Here is a 12861-nt window from a genome sequence, read left to right on the forward strand (position 1 = left end):
AGAGTTTGATTAATGGCATTTATTTTCAGTTTGCTTTTGAAGCAAGCAATGAAATAGTTACAATACCATCAGCTCTGGGCAAGTGGTCATCTTATCTTATTGAACTCTCTGAAATAAGGAGGCACACAATGGGTTGGGTTTTGGAGAAATGCTCTTTAAAGAGTCTAGACAGGTTTTATACACCATTTTACCATCTGAAGGTATAGTTAATGAGGCATTAATTTTTATATAACATACACAGAATACACTTCTGTTTATAACAAATGAGCTTAACCATATGCCACAATAACTTAAATGGGAAGCATATACTTTAATACAATTTACATCATATAATCAGATTACTTTGAAATGCATCACAAATGAGCACCACTGTCATCTCACGGAGCGATTCCACTGGTGCAAGCACAGGGCTGAGAAGGCAAGTGCTGCAAATGATCAGACTGTTTAGGACTCCACCACAGACACTGCCATGGGAAAATTACAGGCAGCAACTTAGTTTCTCTGTTTTCATAGCACAAGCATGTAAGGTTTTAAAAACCGTCTATTCAAAGAATGCCACAGTGCCAAGTGTGTGGGAGCTGGTAGAAAGGGAAAGAAAAGAGGCTCTGGCTTAGGAAATTTTCCATGATGCAGAGGGCTGAAACCAATGTCTCCCCAGACACAATGCTGATGCTCGCTCGGGGCAGCTGTTCTCCAATACGCAGACACCTGTCTTGTGTGCAGTTTTCTGAGGCATCCTCATGTCTCATCTTACTTCAACACAGCACATACTGAAATCCATTTGTTTATTGAATTTCAGAGCAAAGGACATTGTGTGTATCTGTGAAACATTAGTTAATAGCTGTAAGTCATAGCTCTATGTTTCTTCTTAATAAATCTGCTAAGTGTCATAAAGAGTAATATCATTAAGATTCAAATTAATTGAAATATGACAGCATATTTTTCCAGATCTTCATTTCAAAGAACAGCATTCCTTTGAAAGTACCTGGTCATAATATTAGTTCAGTATTTGGTCCAATTCTTGTAATTTGTTTGCAGAAACCTATTAGAAGCTAGGGTCTTTGACTGTAAATATGACTATATCAGCAGTGTTAAAACACTAAAAGTCATATCTAAGAACAAATTTAGCACAGTCAGACTGAATTCCAACTGTTCCAAAGAATCTTAACTGTTCAAATGTCAGATATTAAGAGGAAAATAGCAGACAGACCAGAAAAGCAGGAACAATAAACAAATGTTTAGACTATAAATTGTTTAAATATAAGAGATGGTAGAGGGAACATAGCTATTTTTATTATAACAATTTTTGGTGGATTTCCCCAAAATGTGATAAGTATGGCATGCATTCAATTGTTCACAGAATATTTTAGGAAACAAGAATGCATCTTACAATGGATATTTGATATGGACATTTTCCTCTCATTACTATTTATTTTTTTATGAGTTATGATATTCTGATAACTAGGACACATTTATTTTAATGTCTGTAGATGATCAGGAGAATTTTGGATTAAAAACTATCAAGGATACGTTTCTGGACGTGTCTCTGCGTGTCTCTGAGCCTAACAGAATAGCATAGTTAATATCTAGTAGCCCAACAGTTAAAATAATTGGTGAGTGTGCGCTGAATCCTCAAGAGGGGAGGGAGGGTGCTAGGAGGAGGGCGAGGAGGAGCGGCTGAAGGGAGAAGGGGGAGGGCAGGTGCTGATTTCAGCCCTGTAGCGTCAGGATTGCGTCAATTCGTGTTTCTGCCACGTCTGGAGTCTCGGGGACAAGCTTTTCAGAAGAGCCAAAACAGGAACAGGGCAGGGTGGCACATTGCCGATAGAAAGCGCGGACCTTTCTCCAGCCCCTTCCGCTGCAGGTGCCGGTCCGTGGATCGGGCTGTTTCCTCAGGAAGCCTTGTTCCAGGGTCTTTCCAGGTGAATCTGTCGGGAGTTCTTTCAGCACCTCGGACAGAGCACGCAGAAAACATGGCTCCTATCACTACCAGCCGCGTGGAATTCGGTGAGCAAGTTGCTGAACTTGGGGCTGTGGCTGGGTTCAGGGCTGTGCTGTGCTTTGCTCTCCTCTGGATGTTGAATATGTATGTTTTCAAGTAGCTAATTTGAAAGGAAGACGAGAACAGCAGATGGTTAATTGTGGCTTACTTCCTTTTCTCGGTATCTTTCTCCTTAACATCGCCTTCTGTGATTTCACCTTCCAGAAGTTCCCGAATGTTCACCGAGCTCTGTAAGCCTGAGCTGAGGAAAGAAAAGGGCATCTGTTGTTAGACCGCTGCTTCATTTATTTTCTGGATGATTCCTATTTGTGTGTAAATCTTTTAAGGAAAGCCACATATGCCTTTGGTTACATAAGAGTTCGGTGTGACATAAAATAACTTGTGTGTTGAGGATTTGAGATGAGTATTTTATTAGGTTGTCATAATTTTCTCGGCTATGTTTTCTTGTATCCCTTAAGTATGTTGCTAATGACAGACAGAATTCTGTGACAGCGTAGTTCTGGGGACTTTGAAATCAAACTGGCTTTGGCCTATTTAATGTCTCTGATTGAGCTTTTTGGAGTCCGGAGCTACACAGTTAAGTAAAAGCAGCACAAAACTTGGATTAGAGATCCTGCTTTCTGGATAGCTTTTCCTGTTCATATTCCAAAAATTTGTCACTAAGGTATCCTTGTCTGCTTCGGTAAATAAACTAGACGTGCCTTTTAGAAAATCAATTAACATGTCTGGGTCCAATTATATTCTAATGGGAAAAGACCAGGCTTTTCATCTATAAGTATTTTTTTAACTAAAGGATCGAGACATTTTTGAATAGTATCTCTAGATGTATCATAATTGTGATTAAAATGAGTAGTATGGCATAATCTCTTCTTTCAAAAACTAAGTACAGTATCAGTAGTTACATTATCAGAACATGAGTCTATGTTACCTTGGGGTGTTTTGAATACTAGAGATAATAAAATATGTCTAATGATTGTCTCAGCCTTTCATCATTGGATTTGTATGTGTGTGTGTTATACACTCAGTTCTTGATGTGAAATCAGAAATTTTCTCATAGTGAGGCATCTTCAGAGACTATCTTTGTGAACGTTATGTTCATGCTCACTTGTCTGTCTACTTAGAAAATATTGATTTCAACTGCTTTTATTGTTCTTCTTATATTGGCTGAAGCATTTCTTAGTTCCTGAGCTTGCTTTTGCTGCCTTGTCCTGAGTTATTAGATTGTGTGGGTGTGTGTGGGGGACACAAAGATTTGAAGAGAAGGGAAGAAGCTCATACTGTTTAACTGATTAACTCTTCCTCCTCTTTTTCTTCGGTAGCATTCACTCTTTTTTTCTGATTTAGGAGACTCGCAGCTTTACTTTTTTTTTACATTATTCAATTTAGTCATACAAATAAGGTATAGATTTTTTATTGCTGCTTTAGTTTTTAACCTCACACATTTCTCTTACCTTTTATTCATTTGATTTCCTTTAAGTTCATTTTTATGATTATGAAATAAATGGACAGAATATTTAGAAGATGGAGAAGGGGCATAAAAAATTAGTCTTAGTCTTAAAAAGTGTTAACCCTTTTTGTGCTGGGATGTTTATGTTTAGTATTCACTATTTAAAATAAAACATGGATAAAATGGAGCTAAATGTGCACAACATGTTATATTCACTTTATGCAAAGGTTTACTCTTTAAAAGTGGCAGTACAACTACTAAGTCATGGTTAGAAGAGTCTGCTTACATAGGAAATGATAAATGCTTCATGCACGATCACTGTTGGAATGGCACTTGATGCCAATGATTTAATGTTTGCAAAGTTAAGAAAACATTGCCATTTTCAATTTTATCACCTTTTGCCATAAATAAATAGACAAGGGCAAAACTGAACTCTAAATTGCCTATACTCACTTTTCACTCACATTTTGGGAATGACTATGAATTTATGACCATTATTCTCTTTTAACCCACCTAGATTACTTTGTGCTTTTGATAATCCAGGGCTTGAAGAATTTAAATTATTATCAAACTATTGTTTTTCTTTTATTATTTTTCCTTATTAGTAGACATTTATCTTTTTATCACATTCTACAATTAGAATAAAAAATTAATGGGTTTGTAACAATAACCAATGGCTAGCATGTTTTTTTCCCATAATTTTTTAGTTGTGTAGATTACTGTCTTTAGGTATTTTTTTCTGCTTGAGTCCTAGGTGAATAGAGATATATTAAAAAGACAGCGTTCCCCAATATTTGTTGGTTATATATGTATGTAAATGTGTATATATATGTTCATAGTTAGTAGATTGGTGCTTTTGGAAAACCTCAAAATGTCAATGAAAAAATAATAAAAATAGTACTTCCTCATATTGACTCATGATATCTGAGTAAAACAAAGTTAGATGAGAATATTAAATATGACCCCATATTTGTTCCAGATACACTTTCATTTATTATGACTCATGATAGCTGAGTAAAACAAAGTTAGATGAGAATATTAAATATGACCCATATTTGTTCCAGATACTTTTTCATTTATTTATAAAAATCTATTGAAGTAAGGAGTTTTAAATCATAATGTATATCCTGTGTGTCACACAGGGCTATGTTTAGATCTCAAGTTAGTGGGAAACATTGCTCTTATTCATGCCCAGAACTGTGGGGAAGTAACTCAATCTTCTCCACTTGTAGCTAGTGCTCTATTATGCTCTTCCTATAGTCTTCCATTTCTACTCTGATCATTTAATGTACGTCATTGGTCATTTGGTTTTACAGATGAAATTCCCACAGTCGTGGGGATCTTCAGTGCATTTGGTCTTGTCTTCACTGTCTCTCTCTTCGCTTGGATTTGCTGCCAAAGAAGATCGTCTAAGTCCAACAAGACTCCTCCGTACAAGTTCGTGCACGTGCTCAAAGGAGTTGATATCTACCCTGAAAACCTAAGCAGCAAGAAGAAGTTCGGAGGAGACGACAAAAATGAAGCCAAGAATAAGTCAGCTGTGCCAAAAGTTTCACTACATCTTGATCTGGAGAAACGAGACCTCAACGGCAATTTCCCCAAAACCAATCTCAAAGCTGGCAGCCCTCCTGATCTAGAGAATGTGACCCCAAAGCTCTTCACGGAGAGAGAAAAGGAGACTGTTTCCCCCGAGAGCTTGAAGTCCAGTACTTCCCTCACTTCCGAAGAGAAACAAGAGAAGCTGGGGACACTCTTCTTGTCTCTAGAGTACAACTTTGAGAAGAAAGCATTTGTGGTGAACATCAAGGAAGCCCAGGGCTTACCAGCCATGGATGAGCAATCCATGACCTCTGACCCATACATCAAAATGACAATCTTACCAGAGAAGAAGCATAAAGTGAAAACCAGAGTGCTGAGGAAGACGCTGGACCCCGTTTTTGACGAAACCTTCACATTCTATGGGATTCCTTATCCCCACATCCAAGAGCTGTCCTTGCACTTCACCATTTTGAGTTTTGACAGGTTTTCAAGAGATGACATCATTGGAGAAGTCCTGATTCCTCTTTCAGGGATTGAATTATCAGATGGAAAAATGTTAATGAATAGAGAGATTATTAAGAGAAATGCTAAGGTAATCGTTTAAGCATTTAAGTATTTATAAGGACTCTTTAGCATAAGTTTTTAAAGATATCTGTGGTGCTTTCATTCAAATGATGAGCTGGTATACATTATCCTTAATTACTGTAGGTGACAGCAAACAGAGAACCAGAGAACAGAGCAGGCAAAGGAAACTGAATACACAACTGAAATGCTCAAGGAATCTTAATGGCATAAAGCAAGAGACCACACTTTATGATATTTATACATCATTTATGTAAAAGGCATTTTTACTTTCTATTAAAATATTTTGCAAAAGACCGCTACTTTAAAATTCATGTTTTCACCTCTTACCACAGGTTATCAAAAGTGAAATAAAAATTAAAGCAATCCATTCTCAGGACGTGGAATTTGAATGAAATTACTTTTGAACAAGGGGTCGTCCTGTTATGTTGACTTGTGAATGTCCATTCTCCTGCTACATAAAGGAAGGCAATTACTCTGCCTTCCTACTTGTACTTCTTTGACAATTCTTGGGTGATTAGAAAATGCTATGACACAGAACCCTTTTCTGTTTTAAATATATGGTGTCATTGATCCTAATAGTGGCATTTTGGAATAATTTGTTCTCTCAATACTATAATTTAAGAAAAACAATAGTTACATTACTTATGTTTTTTTAAATCACATTTTAGAGTTAAAAATATCTTTCGAACACTTTGTAGCCATCTTCCTGTCTTCTCCACACTGGCAACAGGGAAAGCTCTGTCTAGAGGGCTGCGTGGTTTGTCTAAGGCACCTAAGTGGTCGGGCCCTTTAGTGTCAGGGAACTCCCTGGACCTTTGCTATTTTCTTCACCACTCTCTTTGCTGTTCCTTTTTGGACAGTTGCTTAGTTTGAGGTGGTCTTCCTCAGCTACAAGAATATAGCTATATATTTTTTTTGGCATGTTTTTTTCTTTAGCTGTTCTTAATTATAAGCAAGTCCCTTGTTACTGTTTTGTGAGTTTTAGTTAAAGCTTGTATTTTGCATTTTTAGTTGTCTTAGCTAATGTCTTTAATATAAAATAAAATATAAACACCTTGCAATGAAGGAATCCATGTTACTGTCCAAAAGCAAGTTATAAAACTTGAGCCAAATTCTCTCCAATACTTAAATTCATTTATTTTCTCCTTAGATTGAGGAAGTACTTTGGCTATGTAGGACAAGAATTCTATGATCCTGCTCCAGAATAGTGGCTGGATGCAGAATAGGTCTTCTTTGGTTTGAATTCAAATGTTAATAATGTCAATAATGAAGAATTTAAACTAAAATCAAATATCAGCCTTGTGATCCTACACATATCGGTTGACAGTATTATGTATTCTATTACTATTAATAACTTAAAAGATTAAAGATATCTTTAAATAGCAAAAACTAAAGAAAAAATCCTCTTGGGAATATAATTCTAAATATCCTTCAAAACATGGGTGTGGTCAAATCCTTGGAAATTTTAGTATTAGGTAGTACCTAAAACAACCACAAGATGGCAGGCAATCGTTTTAGTCATCATAGGGCCAACCGTTTCTCAGATTCTCTGGCTTGCTAAAAAAAAAAAAAAAAAAAAAAGGAACACGGCATTAAAATAACAAAGGTATTATATTGCTGTTTGTTTTGTGATGAGGGCACAAAAGCTCAACACGAGTACTACGTTTGCTGTGTTTGTCTTTGTTTAGAAGTCTTCCGGACGGGGCGAGCTTCTGGTCTCTCTATGCTATCAGTCCACCACAAACACGCTCACCGTGGTTGTCTTAAAAGCCCGGCACCTGCCGAAGTCTGATGTGTCCGGACTTTCAGGTGAGAACGCTTCTGAAATCCCAGAGTTTGGTCTGTAACTGGTTTATGTATTGTCAACTCACACTGGACCCTGGTTTGGTCAGTCTCAATGATGAGTACTGGGATTGCCGAGTTTTGTTTCCTTCCTTTGTGGGAAAAATTTATGAGTCAGTTCTGCTAGCAATACAGAGAAAGTCATATGCCTGTGAGACAAAGTTAGTGGAGGAGGGAACATTTGCGTGGATGACTTACAGCAATGACAAAAGAAGAGGAACGATGCAGCCTGACATTGCTCAGAAAGAGTTCTGAACTTTTGCATTTCAAAAGACTTACTCATTCACATTCTTTGGTGAGCTCATTATTTTTCTAAGAATACATAGGCTTTAAGAATAGCATTTTAGTTTTGAATAATTGAGAAACAAATATTTGTTGTAGAATATGAGAAAGAAAATGAGCCAAGTTACAGGTTAAAATGATCTTAATTAAATCTTTTATATTTCCATTTCTTAGTATAGTATCCTCTTTATATTTCTTAAACACTATAGACATTGGGCATAATAATACTTGAAGGGCATTTTCAAAACTATAAATGTATATTTTAATAAGGAATCGCTGAGTGATATTGTTATTATTTGATCGTAGAAATTGAAGACAAGTTCTTACAACTTGAGATCATGAGGGTAAATAATGTATATACTGCTATCAAAAATAATATAATTATGTGATATAGAAAGTTACATTATCCTGAACTCATTTTAGTAAGATTGTCACAGGAGAGATCAACTTTTGTAAACTAAAAGCAAACCCTGAAAATGGCTAACCACCTGTAGAAAAGCTAAAGAGGACATGACCTGGTTTCAAATCCCTGTACACCAACAAAAGCGGTCCTCACCAGGAGACAGACTCCCAAGAGTATAAAATCAGTAAGCTCAGACACTGCCTTCATCTTGCTTTCTGGATTAGGCAATATGCAGCATTCTCTTTCCTTTTCCTTTTTGTTAAGACCGTTGACAATTTAACACTTGTATGTCATTGCAGATCCCTACGTCAAAGTGAACCTGTACCACGCCAAGAAGAGGATCTCTAAAAAGAAGACTCATGTTAAAAAATGCACTCCCAATGCAGTGTTCAATGAACTGTTTGTCTTCGATATTCCTTGTGAGAGTCTTGAAGAAATAAGTGTTGAGTTTTTAGTTCTGGATTCGGAAAGGGGATCCCGAAATGAGGTGATTGGGCGGTTGGTCCTGGGTGCCACAGCAGAAGGAAGCAGTGGGGGGCACTGGAAGGAGATCTGTGATTTCCCCAGGAGACAGATTGCTAAGTGGCACATGCTCTGTGATGGGTAGTTTTCTGGCCGTGAGCCAGAGCTTAAAGGGTTTAGCTAGGCAAGAAGAAAGTTCCTTTCTTATACATTATTATAAGCTTGTGGCACAGCAAGCTACTTTATTATTCGTTTATTTATTATTTATTAATTAATTTAGGTTAGAAGTGGATTAAAGTAGTAGACCAGAAAACAGTTGTAAATGTGTATCTTGATAATTTCTTCCTCTATCAGAGGTGTTGACTAAATTTTCATAAGATACTCAATTTCCCTCTGTCTGGTCTTAAGTGGGCCAACCAAGTCTGTTATGAGCTCTCTAGCTTAATCTCAAGTCACAGGTAGGTGTGTGTTGTAGATGATAATGTCACTTTTGCCTTGGTAGTGGAAGTCCAGGTAATTGTTAAGAATTCAAAATGAAAACCACACCTTTTTGTATGAAAATTAATCCATGTTTCTTCAGGTTGGGGAGAAAAGGTTTTATTTCAATCCAAAGATATTACAGAAATGTCCTCAAGTCTGTTTTTTAGTTTATTTCATGTACAAATAGTTGTTCTATATATCAAAGATATGCTGTCATTTCCATTTGGTTTGTAATCATTTGATACAATCCCATCATAAAGGTGGTAGGTAACTTAGGTTCATTTTACAAAGACAGCAGACAAGTTGAGAAATTAATTAATTAAAGGGCTGAATTGAAGAACACTGTGGTTGCAATGAGATTTTTTTCTTTGTTCCCCAAGATCACATGTGAGTCATATAAAATGTAACTCCACCTAAGAACCATGGTCTTGAATTATTCACTGCCCATAACAAGCCTCAGTGTGGTCTAAGATACTCCTATTTACCTTTGTGAAGCTGTCAGACTAGTGGAGAAAAATAAACTTAAGCTATTCAGTTAGGAATACAGTTTTTTAAATATATATATATATATAAATCTGTATCAGTGTACGAGTGTATTTTCAAGGCTGTCTTTCCCCTTCAGAGAGGGCATGGCTACCTAAGTATTTAATTTATTCTTTCCCAGGAAGAACTAAACTACTTAAAGAGAAACAAAAGAAAAGGAAACGTGTTAAATTCTGTACATTGTCAGGTTGAAACCAACCACATTAAGTAAAAAAACTAAGACAAAAGAAGAATGAGCCTATCAGAACCTACAAACATTCACAAACTAGACTTCAGCTGTAAAATCAGCATGGACAGTGTTTGCTACACTGTCTTCAGAGACCAGTTTGTCTTGAGCTGTTATTTTTTAAGATACAGAACCGTGTCTCGTGCCATTCCCAGTGGCTAAGTTCTGAAATTCTTGCCAAACTCGTTTGAAGCAAGTAGAGCTCTAGCGTTCTCTGGGAAGACTTAACTCGATGATGGTGATGTCTTTATATCTGAGTTGTTAGAGAATCATGAGTGTGACTTAGGTCCAGCTGAATTACTAAATATGCAAGTTAGAGGTGATGTCTACTGAAAAATTTTACCATTTGAGTCAAGGTTCGTGTCAGTGCTTGAGCCCTTTTTGAGAATGTGTTTGATATCACAGTGTTTGTAAATTCAATGAAAATGTATTTCCGAACTACTTGTCTGTGCTTTTTATGACTATGAAGAAGTTCAACTTTCTGTAAGGAAATATATTTCATTCTGTATGTACAAAACTGAGATCAATCTCTTTTATGCTTTCCCGCACTCATTGTCATCCAGTGACAAGGTCATCTCACATCTCTGTCTACTCAGCAGTCTGGGACACCAACGTGGAATGAACTGCAACCGTGTGGAGTTTGGGGAGGCCGGATGGCCTTTGTGTGGATGTACATTTGATGTCATAGGCCATGGAATGAACTATAACTTGGAGCTCTAATATCATGAGGCATCATTTCCAAGTGTCCTACAGAGTGGCAGGAAGTTGATGGTGATCCAGCTTATAAGATGTTTATTGGAAAAGGATTTTTTAAAAATAAGAAACAAGTCTGACAAAAATACTTCAAAATCACATTAAATTGTTTGTAAATAGTTTTTAGTTTCACAATTTAAAGTGTTTTGAAGGTGTTAAGTTGATTGTAACTATTTACAACTGGTTTTAAGGAAAAAAGAGAAAAGCAAGAAACAAGAAAAGCAAGAGAAGAGTTGGAACAGACAGGGAGTTAAGTGATCTCATCATTTCTGAACACTGTACTGTTCATAATGTATTACAGTATCAATGTGAATATCCAACTCTGCTAAATTTCCTGCACTGTATTAAACATGTAAATTAATTTATTGTCTGCTTAGCCAGTCTAACCCCCCAGATAGGGAGGTTGCCGTGTCTGAAGAACTGTGAGATTCAGTGACTGACTTGTCGTAGTTCAGTAGCAGTGATGCAGAGGAAAGCATGGTGTAAGGGAGGTGGTGTCTGTTCTTTTGTGCCAGCTCTGTATGTTTGTAAGACACAAATAAACTGCTGCTTTTGCCCAAACAATCTCAAGGAAGTGTCCTGCCAATGGCTCTGTTGTAAGTTTTGTGTTACTGCTTTCTGAAGTTTTCTCTTTTCCTAATAGGCCACCTACATAGGTTAGGGAGCACTGGAGACTGAGCAACAAGATCTTTCATGTGTGGAGGTCTGAATTTTGCCTTGTTTTTGACATGCCAAACCCGAAGTGAAGCCCGGTTCTTGGGGAACATAGGCGCTGGACTCAGTGGTGCATGCACAGATAGGTGAAGGATCTTTTGGTATTCCTCACTCCTTCATCCACTCTATTCTTCTCTCTTCAAGGGTGGGAATAGGCAGGGGTTTCATCAGTTGACTTTATTAGATTCTTCTAGCTCTTCTCAGGACATGGTCTTGCCAGCCTAGGCTAGCACAGGTTAGTGTTAAAGGCAGGCTCTTCTTTTTCTGGTCTCCCGAGTTCCATGGTTTCAGAGGTGTATTGCCATAGCAAAGATGCAGTCTTCATGTGGACAACTCCTTATTTTCATCTTTTCAGTGAGGGATACTGAACCCACACTCTTATTCACCACCACTATACATCCCTAGCTCTTTCTGCTAGATTCTTTTTAAAACAAATTTATTCTACATCCTTACCCCGTTTTCCTCTCCCTCTTCTCTTCCTAACCCCTCCCCCGCCTCCTTTTCACCCCCTCATCCACTCTTCCTCTGTTTCTATTCAGAAAGGGGCAGGCCTCCCATGAGTATCAACAAAGCAAGGCATATCAAGTTGCAGTGAAACTAAGCACCGCCTCCCCCCCCCCCCCCCCCCGCTTGTATTAAAGCTGGGTGAGACAATCCAGTGTGAGTAATAGGTTCCTAAGGGCCAGTCAGAGTGTTAGGGACAGCCCCTGCTCCCGTGATTAGGAGTCCCAAAAGTAGACCAAGCTACATAACTGTCACATACATGCAGAGGGACTAGGTTGGTCCTATGCAGACTTCCTGATTGTTGGTTCAGACTCTGTGAGTTCCGATGAGCCAGGTTAGCTGTTTTTGTGAGTTTTCTGTAGTGTCTTTGATCCCTCTGGCTCCTATAACCCTTCTTCCCTCTCTTCAGCAGGATTCCCTGAGCTCAGCCTAATGTTTAGGTTAGGTTCTCTGCATCTGTTTCCATCAATTACTGGATGAAGGCTCTCTGATGACAATTGGGGTATTCACCAATCTGATCACAGGACATGGCCACTTCAGGCTACATATCCATTATTGCTTGGAGACTTTCTGCTGGATTCATTAAGGAGCCCTTTCTCATTTATTTTTTTCTATTTTTATTTACTTTTCCACATTTTCTTGTTTTTACTCGACCATTTTGGTTCCCATTATATTTTTACTTTTTGCCCTCTTTATCATATTTCAGATTTTCCTTAACTATTTTAATATTACTTCCTTGTACTATTTTTTAAATCTTTGCCACATCCTTATACCACATAGATTTAATTAGAATAGCAAAATAGTGCAGCTGGATTTCATTTTCAAGAAGGAAAGAAAACCAGGCGTAGCTGCAACAGTCCCATCAGGCAAATAATAGCATTGAGAGCTTTGAGAATCAGGTAGTTTTTGCAGTAGTGACCCATGTGAAAGTGTTCATGACATGTTCACCTGGTGTTCATATGTGGCCCAATGTTCTTGTGAATAGAATGCAACTATAACCAACTGGCATTATTTTTTTTAAATCACCTGGATCATATTAAAAGTGTGCACTGGTATGTTGAAAGAAGTAATGGGCCATT

General features: G+C 37.6%; 1 protein-coding gene across 1 annotated transcript; it reads left to right on the plus strand.

The window, feature by feature from the left end:
• Nucleotides 1–1711: 1711 nt before the first annotated feature.
• Syt4 (synaptotagmin 4) lies at nt 1712–11134 on the plus strand. Its single transcript, XM_048442578.3, has 4 exons — nt 1712–2007; nt 4766–5580; nt 7262–7382; nt 8400–11134. Exons 1-4 carry the CDS (start codon nt 1974–1976, stop codon nt 8705–8707), a joined length of 1278 nt encoding a protein of 425 aa, XP_048298535.1. The 5' UTR covers nt 1712–1973; the 3' UTR covers nt 8708–11134.
• The last annotated feature ends 1727 nt before the right edge of the window (nt 11135–12861 follow it).

This window comes from Myodes glareolus, chromosome 13, assembly GCF_982192425.1.
Source record: "Myodes glareolus chromosome 13, mMyoGla1.1, whole genome shotgun sequence".
Lineage (NCBI taxonomy): Eukaryota > Metazoa > Chordata > Mammalia > Rodentia > Cricetidae > Myodes > Myodes glareolus.